The 22617-nt window shown below is 42.5% G+C and overlaps 1 protein-coding gene across 1 annotated transcript; it reads right to left on the reverse strand.

The window, feature by feature from the left end:
- Positions 1 to 335: 335 nt before the first annotated feature.
- Positions 336 to 19957, reverse strand: MXD1 (MAX dimerization protein 1). Its single transcript, XM_077306509.1, has 6 exons — positions 19707 to 19957; positions 18665 to 18764; positions 13757 to 13786; positions 6688 to 6802; positions 6075 to 6234; positions 336 to 5965 (listed from the first exon to the last, which is right to left on the reverse strand). Exons 1-6 carry the CDS (start codon positions 19783 to 19785, stop codon positions 5778 to 5780), a joined length of 672 nt encoding a protein of 223 aa, XP_077162624.1. The 5' UTR covers positions 19786 to 19957; the 3' UTR covers positions 336 to 5777.
- Between the last annotated feature and the right edge of the window lie 2660 nt (positions 19958 to 22617).

The raw sequence follows: 22617 nt of genomic DNA on the forward strand, positions 1-22617 counted from the left end.
GAGGGGCCGGAATATAACGACTACATAAGGCAAGCATTTCACTACATTTAAAGGGTGCGGAAATGCCCTTGAAAATCCTGAGGCACAAGCAATCAGGGGCCCCTTTTAATATTTTCCTGTTGGTGGCTTCAGGAACATCTCCCTCAGACTCTCTTTACAAAGCTGCATGGCTGATATGAACTCTACCAGTATCTGAATGGGAGGACACCCATTGGATTATTTTCACCAAATAAGAGAGTTGGGTCCTTAGTACCATTAGAGCTGTTGCAAGTATCTTATACTCTTCATCACATAATTTGCCCCATTCCTAAAACAGGAAGATGTACATTACAGGCTGAATATTTGAAATTGCTTTATTAATCTGACCCATTGGTCAGTATTGTCTGTTTTGATGGGCAGCAGATCTCCAGTTTTTTTTTTGTATCATCTACTATATGAAGGCTTTAATTAAAGAAGCCAGAGACTGCATGCAAAACAGATGCATCACTGAGCCATGACCCCACACATTATTTCTTTACTTCCAATATTTTCTAGTAAAATAATGTTAATCATAATTTAACAGCTGTGCATTACCTATAGGCACCAATAACAGACAGTGTGTGCAAAGTGGTGACATGTACTAGCGGAGAACTAGATGCACTGAAACCTAAAGTTTCAAGGAGAACCTAAAGGCACAGCTAGATACAGCTAACACAAACATGCTATTCAACCAGATACTTTCCAAGATAACAGGAATGGGGTTGGGGCGGTGGGCAGCACTTATATGGGAGACTTGGCTAGTGGAAGAACAAAACCAGAATTAATTTACACAGACTATATGATTTCTCTTAAAGAATTTAGAGTGTCTCAATGAGGTATTTAAATAGTAAGATATGGTCCTTATGTGGTTTTACTTTGAGATTAAAGCAATAGTTTTAGATTTCATTTATCTACAAAGGAACAAGTTTCCCTTTCACACAACTGTGAAGCACTGACATGACTTTTTTTAGTAATGAAATAATTTATTTTCTAACAGTTGAACAATACAGAAGTATACATATACACAGCAAGGTCTTCTAAAACATGTAATTTCTAAAAATGCATGTGCTAACTGTAGTAAAAAGCACCATTATATGGTCTTGACACAGGATTTGTAATGACATATTTACATTAGGAACTGAATATCTGGAAACCAGATTCCTGTTTCTCCCTGCCTGCTGCTCCCCTTTTAGACTGTGTTTTATTTGGAAGACTCCAAAACCAAAAAGCCAAGAGTTCAAAACAAGCAAATGTCACTAAGAGCACCTATTTGAGGAACGAGGAAAGTTACCAGGTCAATCAGAACAGCACAAAAATAAAGCCAAAGCCAGGCTACCAAGCCAGTCAAATCTTTGGGCACTTCAGAAGGGAACGGCTGAGTTTCGGCAAGCATGCTACAATCAAGCAAGCAGATGGCAGCCAGGAACAAACTGGCGTTTAAGTGCTGTTCAACCAGACCCCAACAGTAAAACATACAGGTTTGCTAAAGCCAATCTTGGTATATAGACTTTGGAATGTGGAAAACACTTATGTTTGTTAAGCAATTATGGGCAGCTTTCCCTCAAAAGCAAATGCATCACTGATTCACGTAGGTGTTCCAAGAGCTTTAGGTGGCCATAATGCACAGGAATCAAATCACTTGCACTAACACAGAAAGCAAAAATTCTCTCTCAGGTCAAAGCAGCAAGAGAGGAAGCAACACACTACATCTTCAGGGGAGCAAACACACAGCTGGGTATCAAAAGTAGAATTCGTCCAATACAGTTAAGTGTCAAAACCTGAAATTTGTTAGAGGGGGCAAATGGAGGATAGCAAGTCTTCCTAACATATTGCTAGACAGTACACCAAATGCCTCAGTTTACTCAAATTCGGCAGTGAGCACTTAAATAATCTTATCTCCCACCCACTCCTCCATAAGAGAACACAGAGCTCCCTCTGTGTGGCTATGTTTGCAAGCTTTATTGAGATTCAAATGGCGGGTTCAGGGGCAGGAGAGAAGTGCCACATTGTGAGAACAAAGTGCTAAAACGGCAGTTGGCAGAACGCAGCCTGCATACGCCGAGAGCTCTGGAATCAGGAGGGTGGAAATGTTCATGGCACCTCATATGACAATTTCAAATAATCTGAATCCAAAACAGATATATGCACCAACCCTGGGAAAAGTTCCTAATATGTATCTAGCAGCACCTGAAAAACTTGGCTATTTATTTATTTTAAATCTGTGTGTTCAACACCCAGGAGAAAAGGTTTATCAGGTACAGACAATGACTAGGGATTCTATGCCACAAAAGTACCGCAGCACTCCTGGAAGGGAGTTTTCCAGCATCCCCCTCTCACTGCAGTCCACCATGGCCCTTTGGGAAATGCATAGGGATGAAGTGGAAAGGGGAATCTGAGAACGGCTCCTCTCCTGCCGGAGGAAGTAGTTTCCAGCAACTGAGGACATCGTTAGAAACTGTTAATATTTTAGGATACTTCCATCTGTCACCCTGACACCCAGAGTTACTTCAGATCAACAAGATCAGAAACTTTGGATTTCTTATCCAGTCAAACACACCCCCAGATTCACTACTGCATCGGAAAATGCCGCAGCAGAAATTAGTGTAACTTGAACATATTTTTGTATTTGGATATGTATGCTGCTTCCTGCTGTAAACATGGGCACAGAAGCAACCCATGACAATCTACAAAACCTAATTTTCTGCAGTTTATTGAATAATAATGCTGGTGGATCAGTGAAATCGAGAAAAGGCTGGCTGACCCAGAATGTTATGTTTCTATGGCCCAATTTACACACTGACCAAATGGTATTATTGCTTCCATATGACTCTGCAAGTGCATGAAACTTCTGCTTGTGTTTATAGGTGACAACTGTTACCCCTAATAAGTTGCATGACTTCTCCAGATGTAAATAAATGTTACATATCACTCAAGGAGCATGGAAGCAAACACACTAAACAGACCCATGAAAACTGGCCTTATTTTTCCAGCCTTGAAGCGGACATAGCTGCCTGGGGGATGGGCTGAGCAAGTAGCAAATAGGACCACAGAAGTTTGGAGCTGCCGAGGTCAGTCCTAGCCAAGACATTTTTAAAAAGTAGCCCTGGAGCTCACAGGACAATTTGATTTATCTGCCTAAATGTTTTTGAAACACTAAACAATTCCTTAGGCTTGTTTTCAACAATAGTGCACCATTTGCAAAAGGTCAACATTTTTTGTGCCACCCAAAATTTTGAAAGGACCAAATTTAGACAGTGCAAAGATCAATTACTGGTTCACAATAGGGACAAAAGAATTCCCACCACAATGTTGCACTTAAACAAAAAAAACGAATGGACACAATCCATTAAGGATTTCTCCTGATCAAAGTGCACCCAAATGAAAGCAGCTGAAGAAAAGCATGAACGTGCTTCTATACTACTTGCACACATTTGGATGGAGCAGGCCATGCCCAAGAGATTCTTGAAATGAATTGTGTCCCTTTAGAAGTAACTGAAAAAGGCACAACAATTAAAATACATTAGGTTAAATTCTTAAGACATCTAAAGAAAAGTACACAAATGTATTTTCATATTTGCCTCAACAATACAAATCCCAACACCTGAAATTACTTTCAGCTTTAAGGTGGCAGCAACTTGAGCCAGGTGTGAGGCAGTTTTATGCAACACATTTAACCAATATAGAAGCTCAAAAAGTCTCAGGCAAGAAACGGGTCAGAGCAAAGGACCTCAAAGGGCAGCAGCTCAACTTCTTTAAAGGTTGGGAGCTTGCTCTCTGATGGGCCTCTGCTTATTTTTGAAGCCAGCTCATAAAAGCAAGGCAGCCTCCAACAAGTAGGAGTTCAGTGCAAATCTGCTGGACACCTGAAAATTCCAGCTGTTATTTGTGTTTAACATAGCACACTCAAAAGAAATCACTTTGGAGATCTTTAGCAATCCACTAGCCTCACTTTCCATCTTGAAAATTTATCTAGAGAAAACTGTCAAGCTTCTTGAAATCAAATTTCATTTGTAAGTTGCTTATTTGGAACGTTGACAAAGAGTCTTAGTGGATTTTGGCAGTTTGAGTCATAGCCTGCTAGCAAGCATGAATGACATTTTTAAGCTAAATAAGCTATATAGCCCTTTTAGAGTGAAGTTGCTTAACCAGCTCTTGAGTATCCTCTGATTGCTGGGGGGACATCTGGCTGCATATGGAGAACCAAGAGAGTATGTTAAAAGTTACTAGGAAGTGGCCAAGCAGGCATAATACTAATGTTAACAAGCAAGAAGAAGACAACTAAGAAATGCTCTTGGTTAGTAGACCTTGACATACAAAGTTTCCTGAACATCTATAAAAGCACAAAATCATAAGAAGGTTATCTATTACATTAGGCTTATATAAAAATGAATAAATACTATTTATAGGTCTTGTTATATACATTTGCGTGTGCTCTACTTAGCTTAAAAGAAGAGGTGGGACACCAGAAATACGGTGAAAAGGGGGCAGAAAAGATTGTAAAGGCAACCCAAAATCTACAGACAACCACTTTCAGAGTGCTACCAAATAATTTAAACAAGGTATTAAGTGCTGGAACGCCAGGAGGGCTCCAATGACTTGCTGCAGTTAACTCTCCTCAGTCATTAACAACTCAAAGCTAGCACAGCTAACTTTGTCACTCGGTTATTGCTGAAAATTTAAGTAAACAGATTGGACTAGAACCAAGTATACAAATGAGGCATAATTCTTTTTTCATTTTGTGCTAAAGGGATCGAGATCAGCTTTGTTCATCTCTCTGAGGTAGAAAGATTTGTCCCAGAGACAAGAAACAGGACTTAGCAGCCAGAAAAAGCTGCTAGGAACAAAAGGTAAATGCAGCTGTCAATGTAAAGACACTATCATAAAGATTGCACAGGAGTATTCTGAAGTACCATTTGGTCTTTTGACATCAAAGATATTGAGACTGATTTGAGCATAGGCATCCTACTAGGGTAATCAGCTACAAGTGGAAACATTTCCCTGCCTCTACAAAGAGCCTGCAACCTGATTCTGTTGATACTACACTACTGTCAAACTAATTTTATTCTGTCGGTTACCTGTCACTAACTTAGTCCTATGGTGCTACTTTTCACAAGGGTTGGCTCAGACTTCAAAGGTTCAGTACTGGCCGAAAGGCAGTCCCAGAAATGGCCATATCACATCTGCAGTGACTTGGGACACGTCAAAATAAAACTGCTGAGTCAGTGGTTGGGAAGTCTCACTGCATAATTTCCTATTGGAAAGTTACAATGCTTTGTAAATTTGCCATGCTCGTCCCTGTTCTGATTGACAAGGATGTGGATTTCTGTCTTTCGAGGTCACATTTGAGGAGTAATGGCTAGTCTGGCTATTGTTTTTTCAAACATCTTATAATACAGCCCACCCCCTACCCCTGACATAAGGTACATCTAGAACAATAGCAGCACAGGCAAAGTGTGTATGTTGCTATTATTGCAACAATATTCTTGGGCGCTTAGGAATTTGGTTGGAATGTTCAGTCTCATAGAGATGAGTTTACCCAACAGAAAAGAGAAGCTAGTGGATGCCATCAGATGTGTGCTCCAGAGAGTAGCTTGTAACCCACAACCCTATGCACTGTTGTCAGACTTAGGCAAAGCAGATTTTGGTAATGTTGGTGGTATAAGAAGTTTACGTGCAAGAGAATTGTGGGACGGTCCAACATACTACCTAATAAGATCCAACAAGGAAACAGCAAGGATGGAAAGAAAGCCACTGGCTTCTTATAGCTTCAGGCAGGCCTTGAGATTGTTCTGCAACTTTATTCTCTTAATGCCGGCACTCGAGTAGCCCTCATCACTGCAGACACTTGGCAAGCTTCCCCTTTCATCCGAATCACTTGGGCTGCTGCTGCTCCAGTCCAGGTCCCCCGTTAGGTAGTCTGTACTTTCCACATCCACATCAATTTCTTCTGCAATCAGAAATTGAGACCCCCAGTCAGCATTTGCCTCTTAACAGAACAGCTAGCTAGCAGCTAGTGTTCAGGCCACAGGACCAGCTCCCTCAAGGCCACCACTTACCTCTATCTGAATCAGACCGTTCAGAAGAAATAGTTGATCCTATGCTATCCATTCTTATCCGTTCAATGCCCAGTTTCTCCAGCTGCCTTTTCAGGTGCCGCTGTTCTCGCTGCAACTGATCTATTTGGTGTACCGCTTTCCTGTCATAGTCTTCAAGCTTCTGTTGAGGAAAATAAGAATCATTATATTGTTCTTGTGCCTCGTGTAGTGACAAACTAAGGTTGACTTACTTTTTTCCAGAGGCAGAAATCAGCACAATTTACTTTAGTTGTACCTCTGTTTCTCACTACTCACAGCAACAACAGTTTCGAGGTACATGGTCTCTTCCCCACCTAGTTATATATCACCTCCTTTGGGACCTGATCACTTTACTCCAATCACCTGTCAAGATTAAGTATCTTCTGTATATGTTCTTCAAATGTGACAGTTTCCCAGGTGGGAATATCAAGACAACAGGTCTACCATCCCTTCAAGGCTTGCTCTAGTATTTCAACTGGCCTCTATGCCGCCAGTGAATTTGAATCTTACTCTGTATTTCCATTTTCATTACATATGTGACCACAAGATTTTAAGTGTACTTGTGAAAGTAATGAATCGCCAGCTCCTAACTTACCTTTATGTGCAATTTAGCTTTTGTTAGTAAACTCAACGTAGTATGTCTACTTGATTCTGGTCCAAGTGGCACCATCCCTTTCAGCTTCTCCAGACACAGTCGCAGATGAGCACGTCTGTTAAAGATTTACACACATTACAGCTATAAGATCAGTGAATGGGAAGGACACATTCATCATGGGCACTTCTGTAGGATGCCATTAAGGAAGCATGAAAAATAATCATGAAATCAAGTGAAACACCTTCTTAGGTGACTTATAGCATTTTCATTCCAGGATCTTCTAAAAGGTTATTGTACGTTAGATTCGGGAAATGAAAGCTGTCCTAAATAAACTTTAGGTTAAACAAATGCCATACAAATAGCATCTCACAAACAGGGGCTTTAATAGGCCAGTGAGCTATAAGCTGTGTTATAATAATAACGACATATTACATGCTAAAGTTTCATTAGAAACCATTCTAGTTCTAAATCACCAGCAATACTGGTTTTGGAGATAATCCCCATCTTGCTGGTTGACAATCTCATTCTAGCCACAGAAGATATGCTACTTGCTAGTAATTGACTGATGGAGAAACCTTTTGAGCTTTTCCATGCAATAAAAATGGTGTGACATTTTTTTTTAAAGCAGGTAGCTTTAAAGCATGGAAGAACACACAGTGATACTCAAGACGCACTTTTTGTAAGAAAAACAAAGATGCTTCATTTAATCTTCTGCTTTGGCTCATTTTGGCAGAAGCCATTTGCTATTTCAGCTGGATTTTAAGATGAAACTATTTTGATTTCTGCAAGAAGCTTATAATGGACAACACCCTGGTGAGATATATTCCTGGCCCAATTACTTGATATAAACTAGAACAGGGGTAGTCAACCTGTGGTCCTCCAGATGTTCATGGACTACAATTCCCATGAGCCCCTGCCAGCAAACACTGGCAGGGGCTCATGGGAATTGTAGTCCATGAACATTTGGAGGACCACAGGTTGACTACCCCTGAACTAGAAGGCTGTCCCTGTCTTAATTATTACTGTTTCTATAGGTATGATGAAAAGTACAATTTCAGACTATTTAGCACAGCAGAGACTAAAAACAGCTTTCCAGCTCTCTTACCAAAGATCTTTCAAACTTAATATGTCAGAATTAAACCTGTGCACACAAAGCAGTTCTTCTGTCACTAAGCTATTGCCTCTCTTTTATTATAGGGTTCAGAATATTTGTAGGCCAACTGACTATCCTCCACCAAGTTTCAGCCTCTAATGCATGACTGCTTAGGGATGTCATTAACTATGATTTTGTAAGTTTCCAAAACAAGTCCTGGAAAACAAATATTTCTGGCTGAAATTTAAAATAAAACACAAGCTAAGTTACACAATAACAGGACCTTCAATGGGGGAACTCAAAGTAGCTGTTTTATTGCAAAAGAATTTCAGAAATAGTGGAATAGAAGACTGTTGAGTTACAAGTTATTACAACATTCAGGACAATGGAAGCTTCAGGGCTTAATAGAGATATCAGGTTCTTATCTCACCACACAAGCTAAGTCATTCAGTTCTCACTAATACCCAGACTTAAACTTTCTTGGTCTTAAAGGAGCCACTGGTCTCAAACACAGTTCTCACATTAACTTTTACTACCTGCATATCCATGCCTACTATCCATAGGTCTTACCAAATATTTTATTCCAATCTTAGTTATATTAATTGCTCAGTTACTTATACATCAGTACTCCCAGTAGTCCCTCCTGGCAACTATCCCCCCCCCCCGCTATATGTAACATCTGACAAACTCTGTTTCAATGGCATCTGAAGGAGTGTGCATCATGTTAAGTCTCTCAGTTCTTGTTTATATCCAGCATTGAACTTTGCTGTTCTTGGAGGTACCACTGGACTCAAACTTGGCTATCACATTTATTTGTTAGCCCTAGTATGCTGATTTACTGTTATTCACATATTTATTTACCAATCTTAATCCAATCTCAACTATAACTACCCAATTACTTATGCATCTTAACTTCTAGTCCTTCTTGGCGATTAACGCCCCCTCCCCTTCATCTTACCTATATGTAATGTTTGAAAAAGTGCACATGCACACAGAAACTTATGCCTTGAATAAAACTTAGTTGGTCTTAAAAGCGTCACTGAATTCAAACTTTGTTCTGCTGCTTCAGGCCAACATGGCCACTCACACACCTGAAGCCATAGCAAGTGCTACTCCTTCACTGTTAGAAGCCCATCTTTAATATTTTCCTTTACCCCATTCTGCAGTCACTCACCAGAACTAGCCTTGAAAAGGAGCATTTGTCCCTTATTTCACTGCTGCACAAACAAAATTTGCCTCCAATCAACCAACTCTAAGAAAAAGGGTTCTGTACAACGGTAGCATCAGACTTCAAATACAGACAGACAGTTTGGCAACAAATGCTTCAGCACTAATTGTCAAATGAAGTACTAGTCAATTGTCAAACTAAATTCTGATACAGGTTGATCTGGCAGAAACGCAGCAGTCCTTAGGACTTAATATTTCTGACCAATCATTTATTTTTCTCGAAGAGTACAACTGATCAGAAGAACATACAATAAACTTAACCATTACCAAACAGCTATACTCTCTCAAGAAAGTGATAATTCAAGTTGCCCAGCTACACTATACACAATATAGGCATGTAGTTATCATTAAAGGATCAGGCATCAGTTGAAAGATATTGCATTTAGCATTCATATAAATGACATTTAAAAGGATATTAGCTCTGCAGAGTGTTGAACTTGAGGTCATGTTTTCAAGTGCCCAAACCATCATTTTAGAACAAGGGATAACTTTTGGTGATGCCAACAAGCTTATACAGCATCTTGCTTCCTCTTGTCAGTTCAAACAATTGTGGCTACCGATGAAATCTTTATTATTGCTGATTTGGACATCCCTCCTGCCCCAGTTCCCATGGTCACAGCCTGTTGTTTTCAACATATGGGCAATGATTAATCAAGAGAGCAACTCATCAAGATGCTGAACTTTCAGTATGGTGACAATGAAGCCTAATCCTCCATTCTAAGCAGAATTTCCTTTGGTTATGCTATATTCTAAGGGCCAACTTAAACTTGCTGAGCATGTTGACAATTCCATAACAAACTGGCTGTCATGAACAGAGGGAATCACCATAGAAATAGAGTTTGCATTTGGTGAGGCAACATTACTTCTTTTTCTAGTTCATTCACCCATCCTTTAATGCAGGGGTAGTCAACCTGTGGTCCTCCAGATGTTCATGGACTATAATTCCCACAGCTTTAATGAATGTTTTAATTTAATGAAGAAGAGGCTGGAAAAAGAGTAGAAACTGAAAAGAGAAGACTGTATACCATACCACTTCAAAGCTCCTGTAGAACCCAAGTTGTCCACAGACCCCTGGGTTGGAATCCCTGGCCTAGACTACTGCAAGAGGCAGCAGGAGCTTAATTTTCCCTGTTCCTCTACCTATCCCATCACCTTTAGTACACATTGAGGCTAGCTGAAGAAGTGGAATGGGGTAGGGGAGAATGTCAAAGGCTTAAGAAAATGAGGTTGAGAAAGATGAAGGAAGAGGGAAAAGGGAACTTGGAAAAAGATAAGGGAAGGAATGCAGAAGGGGTCAGTAGAGTGGCAAGAGTGACTGCTAGAGTGGCAAGAGTGAATTTACACGCACCATACAGGAAATCACTGTTATAATCCATCTTGCATATCCATTTGCAGGTGACAAATACAACTCTTGCTATTTGCAGGTATGATATGACATATAGGGTACAAGCCTGTAGAGGTTAAACATCCTTGACTCCCACTAATTAAATATCCTTACATTTTCCCCAGCCAAGGGTCAGTTAAGGCCCTGAAAGACTAACAGTAGTTGAAATAATTGCAATCAAAGTCAAAAATCAAGGCATGAAATACTAAGCTAGAAACTTACAATTAAAAGTGAAGCATATTGTAATTATAAAACATTATCCAAATACAACTGGATAGCAACACAAATCAAGCGCTTATTGAAACATCAGATGTTCCTAATTTGTACAAAAAGTTAGGAATAAATGAACAAGAAATAGTCCACAATGCAACCTGAACAATCAGTGAGAGAAATAAAAAGCAACTAGAAGTAGATATAGTCTCTCTTTGCTGCCTGCTTTTCAAAACTATGCGTTTTTATGCAACTTCCAAAATTGGGCCCTGATTTCTACAACAGATTGGCAGCCAACTCCTACGCACTTAATGAGCCTATTAAAAAGGCCTCAGAACAGGCCATGCCAACACTCATCTTTTCACATAAACACATGCAATAAACTAAGCTCCTGCCTCAAGCAATGCCAACAGAAACGCAAGCATTTAACCCATCACACAGTAAGCCAAATATTCACCACCCAGCTGTTCCATCATACTCATCCACCACCCCAGAGGACCATGTTGACTAAAACTCCACAAGTGACATTCTGAAAAAAGGCAGATTTACTCCTTAGAATTGCTATGGGTACCCTACCTGTACCAATAAAGGAGACATAGCAATTCCATATAAACATGATAAACAGGACTTAAAACAGTTGAGAAAACGGATAGTTCCCCAATGGAGGGAAGTAAGCAGTGGAGTCAAGGGTGTACCTAGCCTATCTCATGCCTGGGGGCAGGCAGGGCTTGGTGTTGCAGGGGTGGGAACACAGCTGCTATGTCAAAATTAAAGCCCAGCCTTGCTGGCTCTGGGTTCTACTTCATCATGGCAATCCAGTGGCCTGCAGGGACCAGAGCCTGGTGGAAAGAAGGGCACCAGCAGGCACCACCCCCTGGCTGGCCCAGTCCTTCTGTCCATCGCCAAGGGAGGGCCTGCTGGCCAGACTACTAGAGTTCTTCTGCACCCCACCCAAGCAACAACCAGGGCATGCACCCCAGCTGCCATACTCTGGATATGCTACTTAGTGGAGTCACACAATGATCAGTAATGTGCCTAATACTATTTAATATGTTCATAAATTATCTGGAACTAGGAGTGAATGTAGTTTGCAGATGACACAGAATTATTTAAGATGATGATGAAAGCTAAGGTCAACTGTGATGAACTCCAAGGGGAGGAGGAAGTCTCCATAAATTGAATGCAACAATGAAGTTCAGTGGAGGTAAATGAAAGGTGATGGACATGGGAACAGAAAATGCCAACTTTATATATGCTAACAGGGACTGAATTTGCCAAGACTGAGGGGGATACACTTCGTAGTTGTGGTGGATAAAAAAGAATGAATCCAGCATGCCAAAGCAGTGAAAAAGACCAAAAAGTTGGGGGTCATTAGGAAAAGAACTGAACATATAACAGTAATATTATAATGTCCCCAAACAGATTTACGGTGCAGCCTTATCTGAACTGTGTACAGTTCTGGTCACCATATCTCAAAAAGGACACTGCAGAGGTAGAAAAAATACAGAAGAGGACAGCCTAGATGATTAACAGACTGGAACACTTTTCCTATGCAGAAAGGATGAAGAGTCTGGGATTCTTCATTTTAGAAAAGTGATGACTAAGGGGTGAAGTTTACATAATTATGCTCAGGATAAATACAGTGGACACAGAAAACTCAAAGGCATCCAATGAAATTCATGAGTAGTAAAATTCAGGATGCAAAAGGAAATTCTTCTTTACACAAGAAGTGATTAAAATGTGGAATTCACTACCAAAAGATATAGTGATTGCCACAGGCATAGACAGCTTTAAAAGGAGATTAGACAGTCATGGAGGCTAGGTCTAACAGTGGCTACTAGCTATGGTGACAGAAGGGAGAACCTTTACATTCAGTAAACCTGCAAATATCAGTGACAGAAGGCAAGAATGCATTTGCCTCTGTGCCCTAATGTGGGTTTCTCCAGACTAGTTGCCCACTGAGAGAGACTGGATGCTGGCCTAGATGGACCACTGGCATGATCCAGCAGGGTTCATGTTCCTAACATGGCTTTTAACCTGGCAGGACACAACTTCACTCTAGCAAAGCTCTTCTGAATGAGTAAAATTAGAATCAGAGTTGGAAAGAGACTCCAGGGTCATCTAGTCCAACCCCCAAGCACAATGCAGGAACTCACTACCTTCCCACCCACGGTGACCCCAATTTCATGCCCAAGTGACCATCCACCAAAAATCTCCAGAATCCAGCCTGGCCTGGAGGAAATTCACCTACCATCCCACACTGGCAATGAGCAATTCCCTGGGTATTCAAGGAAGGCTACAAGAGAGAAACACTGGCACATCCCTTCCTGCCCACCCACAATCTGCCTAAATCCATAAAACTTATATATTTTCATAATCAAAAGGGCAAAGATAAACTGTGAACTATTTTTCTAAAGCACACTACTTGTGAAGTACTGAACAAAACCTGCATAGTACAATTAGAACAGTGATATTAAGTATAAAGATTCCTATTATGTGTGATGGATTGTTCCCCAACTGCTCATTTATAAACACCACATGGGCAGCAGCCTACTTACCAAAATCCAGGGGAATAAGGCTACCAAAGTGCAATCCAGGAGAAGAAAACAGGTCCTTCTTCCTTTTGTGCCAAAGTGCAAATACTGTTTTTTTCAGCATATTGCATGGCCTTCTGCACTCCACAGGGCTATTATGCTCAGGGTAGAGAGACACAGGCTATCAAGGCTTTGAAAGAGTGATGTCGGAAACTACAAATATTCTAACACTCCCAGACAAAGAAAAGAACAACAATTTTGAGCAGACAGCTATTAATCCACTCTGTGTCAATGACACCTGAATAGAAGATTCCTAACACACTCTGTTCAGGGTTTAGCACATTCTATTGTATGGAAATATGATTACAGCGTGTCAGTGTACACAGGAACCAAAATAGCTCAAGGGCAGTACATTAGATATTGCATTAGGATGAAGTCTCACCACTTAGCCAATGTTGCCACACAAATATGTACAAGTCTGCATACTGTAAATCACCATCCAGAAAAACCAGCTTCCTTAACACGGACTCTAGAAAAACACTAATTTTCTTCCCCTGAAAGGTACTGGGGAAAAAGATGGGAGTTGACTGCTTTTCAGATAAAATTGTATTGAAGACTCACCTGTTCTTTTCCATTTCATTATGTGTTGATCTTAAAGAGAAAATAAGAAAAAAAATACCTGTTTACAATTAACAGTGATAGAATAAACATGCTGTAAAAGTTGTTGTAGTTGTAACTGTAGCTGTAATAAAGACTACAAACTCAGGACTTCTTTTAATGTATATGGTCATATTGCTGGGTATCTTGAAAACAGAATCAGGCTTCAGACTCAAAAGTCAAATGCCTCAGCTGCAGTTAAGGGCTAGCTCACCATCATTACACCTACCTTTCATATGGATCTCACTCCTACATGAGGCAAACTAGCATTCTGAATTGATCCAGGAATGCAAGTCAATCCCTACCTAAGAGAAATTCAATCCAGCAAGATCAACAGTCTTTCCATACCCAGTAATTTCCAAACTAACAAAGATTAGGTTAGTCTGACTAATCTGAAGAATTTTTTCAGAGCTTCTCTCTTTTGCGTTTGCAAACTTGAATTCTCAAGGGCAAAAAAAAAAAAAAATTCCAGGGATTAAAAAATACTTAAATTTAATCTAACTAGAAGATGCCATTTTAACATAACCCTTCTTAAAACATAATATGCATTTGAGTGTAAGACTGAGTGTACTACCTCCATTTGAATCATCCATCCTCACAAATGCTGTCATTTCTATTAAAAGATGAGGCTGGGAGAAATGAAACTAACGTAACACACTGTACATACATCACCTACTCTACAAGACATACAGCCAGAAGACAACCTAACGTTGCACAGCATTATTACACATGAACAGTCAATAGACAAGAGTAAATAGAAATACTTTATTAAGCCTCTATTGCATTTGTTTCCCTTCATATTAATAACATACCACCCGCATCAGCAAGGCCCAGGATTTCTCTCCAGATTTCTACAAGCTTTACATGTATTTTAACATGAAAATGCCAAGCTCCACAGCTGAATGGCATGGCATCCCCTAAAAGTGACCCTCTGCCTGAAATTTAACATATAAGTAGGCAAAATACAGATTTACTGAGAAGTTTCTAATCCTGCCCTCCATGGAACTAAAGTACACTGAGAACTAACACTGGAAGTTTCATGCAAAGTTTTGAAGTGATCAGCATTGACCTGAAAGACTGAAGAGCCATATTTGAGCTCCAGTTTTCACTTCTCTGACACTATTTAGTATAAATCAAATAATATACTAGCACTAGTACGGTTACATATTCATTTCAAGACCACTAGCTGCTACTGAAACCTTCGATATGGATTCATTAATTTGAGCATCCTATCTCATAGTGGCCAACCAGCTCCTCTGGAGGGCCAACAATAGGGCATAGAGGCTGAAGCTTTCCCCTGGCTCTGAGATTCGGAGACTTAGTGCCTCTGAATGTGGAGATTTCCCCTCAGTCACCACGGCTAGTAGCATTGATAGACCTATCCCCTCTGAATCTATCTAATCCCCTATTAAAGCTGCTTACTCCTATGGCCATCAGTATATCCTCTGGCAACAAATTCCACACTTTAACCATTTTCAGGGTAAAGCAGTATTTTCTTTTGTTCACCCTACTGCCCATCAGCTTCATTGGATGCCCTCAAGTTTCAAGTATTCTGGGAGGAGGAAAATGTATTCCCTACCAACTCTCTCCAACTCATGCATAATTTTGTAAACCTCTATCATATGTCCCCTTAATTACCTGTTTTCTAAAGTCCCAGACTCTTCAGCTTTACTTCATACTCCAAACCCCTAATCACCTTGGTTGCCCTCTGCTGTACTTTTTCCAGCTCTGCAATGTCCTTTTGGAGATACAGAGACCAGAACTGTACACAGCATTCCAAATGAAGCCATACTTCAAATCTATACAGGGGGATTACAATATCAGCTGTTTTATTCTCAATCCCCTTCCTAATAACCCCTAACACGGAGTCTGTCTTTTTTACTGCTGCAGCACACTGTGTGAATGCCTTCACCAAGCTATCCAATACGACACTAGAGATCTTTTTCCTTCTCAGACTCAGCAAGTTCAGACCCCATTAGCTTAGAACTGAGTCTGAGTTTTTTTGTTACAATGTGCATTGCCTTACACTCGCCAATGCTGAACTTCATTTGCCACATTGTCGCCCACTCACCCAGTTTGTGGAGGTCCTCTTGGAGCTCTTCAGAGACAATCTTGGTTTTTGCTATCCTGAATAATTTTCTCTCATCTGCAAACCTGGTCACTACACTACACACTCCTGGTTCCAGATCACTGATGAATCAATTAAACACTATCAGCCCCAATGCTTGTGGAATCCCACTGCTTACTTCATTGGGAGAACTGTCCATTTCTACTCTTTGCTTCCTGTCGTTTAGCCAGTTTTTAATCCATGAGAGAACCTATCCTCATAATCCCATGACTGCTAAATTTACTCAGGACTCTTTGATAAGGACTCTTTCCAAAAGCCTTTTGGAAATGCAATTATATAGAAGAAGAAGAGTTGTTTCTTATCTGCTGCTTTTCTCTACCCGAAGGAGGCTCAAAGCGGCTTACAGTCGCCTTCCCTTTCTTCTCCCCACAACAGACATCCTGTGAGGTGGGTGAGGCTGAGAGAGCCCTGATATCACTGCTCGGTCAGAACAGCTTTATCAGTGCCATGGCGAGCCCAAGGTCACCCAGCTGGCTGCATGTGGGAGAGTGCAGAATCGAACCCGGCATGCCAGATTATGTCTATTGTGTCACTGTTGACTACATGCTTGTTCACTTCCTCAAAGAACGCCAAAAGGTTGGTGATTTCCTTTCAGCATGCTTTATCTGTATATGTGCCTAACAATTCTATCTTTGATGACAGTTTCTATGGATTTACTTGGGACAGAAGTTAGGCCGGCTGGCTTGTAATTTCTTTGTTCCCCTCTAGATTCCTTTTTAAAAATTGGTGTAAGAATTGCTTCTCCCCAGTCTTCTAGTACAGTGGTTGAATATAGTGACTGTTTATGTATACAGGTTAATAGATCTCATATCACAGTTCCTTAAAAAATGTAGGACCTAGACACTTAATTCCCTCTGTAGATCTAGAACTTCTCTGGTCACCTCAATTTGGTCAGTTCTTCACACTCCCTTCCTGAAATGGGGCTGTAGTTATGGGTACATGTGCCACACTTTCCACAGTAAACACAGAAGAAAAACGTTACTGAGCTTCTTCTACCAGCTCCCCATCTTCCTTTAACAATCCCTTTATTCGTTACACATTGCTTCTCTGGCTGGTCTCCTGCTCTGGGTATATTAAAAAAATGTTTGTCTTGATACCTTTAGCAACCTGTTCCTTGAAATCTCTTTTTGCATGCCTAATTATTGACCTATTTCTTTTATGAGAGCTTGTGGTCCCTTCCTTAATTAAATGAGGACAGAGCTTCCACTTTTTAAAAGAAGCCTCCTTCCTTTCTATAATTTGCTTGTGTTGTTAACTACACAGGTTTTGTTAGTGCACTTGACAGTGCCTTCCCTAACCTGTGGAATGCATTTTATTTGAGTTTCAGTTAGAGTGATTTTTAAAAGCTTCCAAACATCCTCTAGGGATTTGACTCTTATGTTTCCCTTTCAGCTTCCTTTTTACTATTCTCTTCTTTTTTGTAAAGTTCCCTCTTTCAAAATCAAATGTTAACATTTTTGAACTTTAGGGTTAACTTTCCACTGACCTGAATGCTGACCTTAATAGCAGTGTGGTCATTGTTCCCAATGTCTTACCAGATCTTGAGACCTATTTAGAACCAAGTCCAGGATAGCTATCCCTTTGGTTGGTCCTGTGACCAACTGTTCCAGTGCAGTCATTTATGATGTTTAAGAATCTCATTTCTACAGCATGTGACCACACATTTATCCAGTGACAGTAGTTGAAATCTCCCAGTATGACATTATTTGCTTCAGTTTCCACCCTTATTTTCTTCTCCATCTCAAGATAAGCTTCATTTGATCAAGGGGCCATAGTACACCCCCACTTTTAAGTAATCCTTACGGTGCAGAATTTCCACCCATATTCATTCTGTTGAAGGGGTAATTTCCCTGATGTTTCCTAACTTGTTGGATTCTATGCCCTCTTTGATATACACGGCAACACCAACATGATCTTGTCCCTCCTGATAAAGCAGATAACCCAGAATGGTTTATCTCATAGATTCCAATGTTTTTGAGATACCTACTATATCTAAATTGTCATTGAACACCAAGGATGCCACCTCCCCCATCTTGACTCAGATATCTATATTGTGTTTTCCTCTCCAGTAACCTTCGCCTCCCTCAGTCTCTACACATGGCCCTTAGTCACTATCATGTTCTCATTCTCATGTTCTAGTATGCTCCTATCAATATTGCCCTGAGTGCTTATGCAATCATCCCTTTGGATTGACTTGTCCCAAACCAGGGACTTCATAGCTCCGGTCAGCTCCCACCAACAACCCAGATTAGTTTAAACACTGCTCTGCCACCTTTTTGATATTAATTTCAAGATGCACCAAGCAACTACTCCTACATTTCTTCGAATCTGGCTTCTAGAAAACAGCAGATGCATTGTGCAAACATTTTCACTGATAAGATGACTTTATAAAAATAAATCTTCCATGAAGTGCACAGTTAAGGAATCCAATCAAAAAATCTCCACAGAATTTACTCAGTGTGACTATATATATTTTGTTTTAAAAGCCAATGCATTCTGAGCAGAAACAAAAGTGAAACTTATCAGGCAGTAAGCAGCTGACACGGCAACACACGATTTTTTACTCTATGGTGTGACTTATAGCATGACTTTCCACAACTAAGCTAAATAGCCTTGTGATTAGCTTACACCCAAGACACTCATCAAATTACAGCTAAAACTGTCTTGGACATGACTGAATTTTGCATGATCAACCCTGCAGAACCAGAACAAAAGGGGTTGTACATCATCATGTGTTTCCTTACCTGCTACTACTGCTGTTTTTCTTGGATTTGTTTCTTCGTTTTAAGGCATCTCTGTCCTTGCTGTTGTAGGGTAACATGGAAGCATATCCATGCTCAGCTTCTGAGGAAAAACAAACCAACCAACCCTGCATTCACTGCATTATCAGCCTTAGTCAAAACTGAAAGTTTCTTCTCCTACATTATCCCTGTCCATACAATCGCTATACCACTTACAGGACTTAAGCTCTGCCCCCACCCTTCAAGATTTGGGTCACAGGCAAACCAGGACCTAGAAGTCTCATCCCTTCCACGTGTAATATGAGAGTGCCAATGTTGCCAAGCAGTTTGCGTATGGGGGAATGTCGGCATTTAACATTTGGAATGCCTGACACGTCCTGCGCTCACGTTAATTACAATACTGGATCACGTCCGGCGAGGGGTGTGACTTGGCCCTGACACCCAGGCCCGAAGAAGCAGCACAGAGAGAGGCTGCGAAGAGCCAACCAGGCAACGCAGCCCGCCTCCTGGCCGGAGCGGCTACGTGAGAGAGGAAACGCAGCCAGGCCGAGCATGCCTCCTCTTCGGGGCCCGGATTACAGCTCTCGGCGGGGGGATGCCTGGGGAGGCCCGCCCGCTTCCACGGCATCGCGACGCGACGGGCTTGCCGGGGGTCGCAAGTGGGTCAAGTGCAGAACAAAAGACGCGCAGCGGCCCGAGGGCTCCGCGGCGGGATCCGGGGCCAGGAATGACGAGGGGCGGCCCCCACCCCCACAGCAGGGCCAGGCGGGAGGAGGCGGCGCTCCCTCCTCACAGGCCGCCTTTGCCGACGAGGCCGAAGGACCAGGAGCGCCGCCACGGCCGCTAGGCCCCTTTCTTTGCCTCCCACCCACCCACCCACCCACCCCGGTCCGTCTCCAGGCGCCCGAAGAGGAAACGCCGCCGCCGCCGCGCGCCCTGCTTTCGGCCGGGGGAAAGGCCGGAGAGCGGCTGGGCTCCTCTTGCGCGGCGGCGCTTCCTCGGGCAGGGAAGGGGGGAGCCCGGGGGCCGTTGCCGGGGCGCCTACCTCGCTCCCGGCGCTCCAGGAACTCGGCTGCTTCCAGCAGCATCTGGATGTTCTCGCACACCTGGGCAGCCGCCGCCATCTTACGTCTCCGTCGGCCTGCGCTGGGCTACTGGCTCGCTTGGTGCTGCCGTCCCTGCGGCCCCGAGCCTGGCCTGCCTGCCTCCGCTCAGCCTCGCCACCCTCCGCTTCTTTCTTCTCCGGCAGGCGCAGCTCGAGTGTGTGTTTATCCCACCTCAGCCTGACAGACTCGACGCAACCAATCCCTCCCCCAGACGCCAACCGCAACTCAACCCACTGCCGCCCGAGCGCAGGCCGGATTGGGGAAGAAGTGGCGACTCCGCCCATGTCGTCGCTTCATTGGTCCGCTAGGAAGGAAGAAAACAGCACGCCACGCCCACCGCGCACGCCTCCCTTTCCATTCGCCCTCCTTGGCATAGGCAGAAATTCAGCTCTTTTATTGGTTCAGAAGCCTGTGACCCCGCCCCGGGCAGGTTTCCGCGAGTCATTGGACGAGCCATATTCGCTCGCTGTCCCGTAATATCGGGCTTGGCCTCTACTCGCCTGATCCCATTGGACCGGGCATTTAGAGTTTCGCCCTACAATGCTTGGGATAGGTAGAGCGTGTTTCTATCGGCCTTTTAATCCCGTTCGCGACTCGTCCCTGATTGGCTTGGAAGCTTCTCAGACCCGCCCCTCCCTAGTTTATTGTGTTGATCTTCACTGCCTTGCTCCGCCCACCGTCCACGCGCTCTTGCAGGGTTCAGACATTATACGAGCGAGAAGAGGGCATTCTACGGGCCGTGTAAATTGGGCTGCAGCCTCAAGTAAAGCAGCTTCCCGTGCTGCGGTTGGTTTGAGGGGGCCTTGTAGCCACGGCGCCTGCACGCCAAATACGCAGGCCTAGCGAGTTTGCAGGCCTTTGAACTGGATGCTGCGCAAGTGGCAGGAGCCATTTGACGTATTTAAATCAAGCCAGACTAAGCCCTCGGGGATGCGTACTAGAAATTCTTGCTATTGTTCTACCATTGCAAGGCCACTGGCCCAATTACATATACATTTATATTCTCAGAGCCTGGAATTTTTATTCTGTACACTTCATTTATACACATATCCAAAGTGAGCCCCACAAAATGGCCCCCATCATCTTCCTCTCTTTTATTCTAAAAGACGACAAAGAGTTGGGTCTTTTAATAGTCCACTTTTCACTACCCAAAGGAGTCTGCAATCATTTTCCCTTCCTCTCCTGCAACAGACACCCTGTGACGTAGGTGAGGCTGAGAGAGGGCCTACAGAACTGCTCCGTGAGGACAGCTCTATAAAAACGGTGACTACCTCAAGGTCACACAGCCAGATGCCTGTGGAAGAGCAGGGGATCAAACTAGCTCTCCAGATTAGAGGCTGCCATTCCTAACCACTACACCAAGATGACTGGAGGGGGAGGGGATAGTATAGCGCTTGATAAAATTATGCATAGGATGGGAAAAGTCCACAAATTATTTTTTCTTTCTCTCCCCAAATACTAGAATTGGAGAACATTCAATGAAACTGATGGGCAGTAGCCATAGGAGAATCCCTCTATGAATCCCAGAGACAGGAAGCAACATCAGAGGAAGGCCTGATGCCATCAACAAGCCTCTATGCCCTGAGGAATTGGTTGGCCACTGCATGAAACAATATACTGAACTGGATGGACCATTGGACTGATCCATCTGGGTTCAGTTTGGGTTCTTATTCTTACCACAACCCTGTGAGGTAAATCGCCCAACAAGCTTTGATGGAAGCAGGGAAATGAACACATCTTTATATTAAGTCTGACCATAGATCAATCAAGGTCAGTATTGTCCACTCAGACTGCCAGCAGCTCCCCAAGGTTGTTGAGATCTTTCACATTACCTATTACCTGCTACAGGAAGAAAGATGGCTCAAAGCCTTGGTGAAATTTAAACCAGGAACACCAGAATCTTACATATCAGGCTTTTAGGTACCATCTTAACCCAGTTCTCACAGGACTCGAACTGCAGGCAACATCACACAAGATTCACTAAGAAGCCACTTTATATTCTGATTCTCTGAGAAAAGTCTGTTCTAACCAAGTTTTACTTACTACGGAACAATTCACAGATGTCATTAACAGGCAGCAGACGTACTACCAGCCTTAACAGAAAGATAAAAAATGTAGGCGCCTCTAGCACCATCCCACTCATATGCACAGGGCTTTATTTGAAGCTCTCCCAGTGTGAAACACGATTTTGGCAAGTAGTACTGGAGACTGCAGATGGCTGTCAGAAACACACAGCAAAAGGCCCACTATGCACCACGCAGTTCTCTACACTAGAGCACAGGTCTGTTTCAGAGCAGGTCAATTAAAGAGGCAGGGGAGAGCTGAGCAACCCACAAGCTCCATTCCTATAACACACTTGCCTCCCCTGGATGGCACACTCTAGCCTGGTCTTGTCAGATGATGGAAGCTAAGATGAGTTGCCCCTAGTTAGTACTTGCATGGGAGACCACCGAAGAAGTCCAAAGTTGCTGTGCAGCAACAAGCAATGGCAAGTGATCTCTGCTCTCCTCTCTTGCTTTGAAAGTCCAACAGGGTTACCATAAATTGGCAGCAACTTGATAGCACTTTCCACCAGCACCCGATACACATTTATGTTGCCCTGCACTCTAAATGTATTAAGAGTTAATCACAAAGTATACCCATGAATCAGTCATAAAGCAAGCCTATCCATTACCCCATTGTATTAAAAAAGCCAGATTATAGCCTTAGCCTCTCCAGAGGAGGAACTCTCTCTACAAATCTCTTTTTAGTTTAAATTCCAGAATAAGGTGACACCAAAACCATTTCTATGTTACCTAGAGAAAGAAGGAATTTAAGGAATCATTTAGATGAAGAGCAACTAGTCTTCAG

This window comes from Paroedura picta, chromosome 12, assembly GCF_049243985.1.
Source record: "Paroedura picta isolate Pp20150507F chromosome 12, Ppicta_v3.0, whole genome shotgun sequence".
Lineage (NCBI taxonomy): Eukaryota > Metazoa > Chordata > Lepidosauria > Squamata > Gekkonidae > Paroedura > Paroedura picta.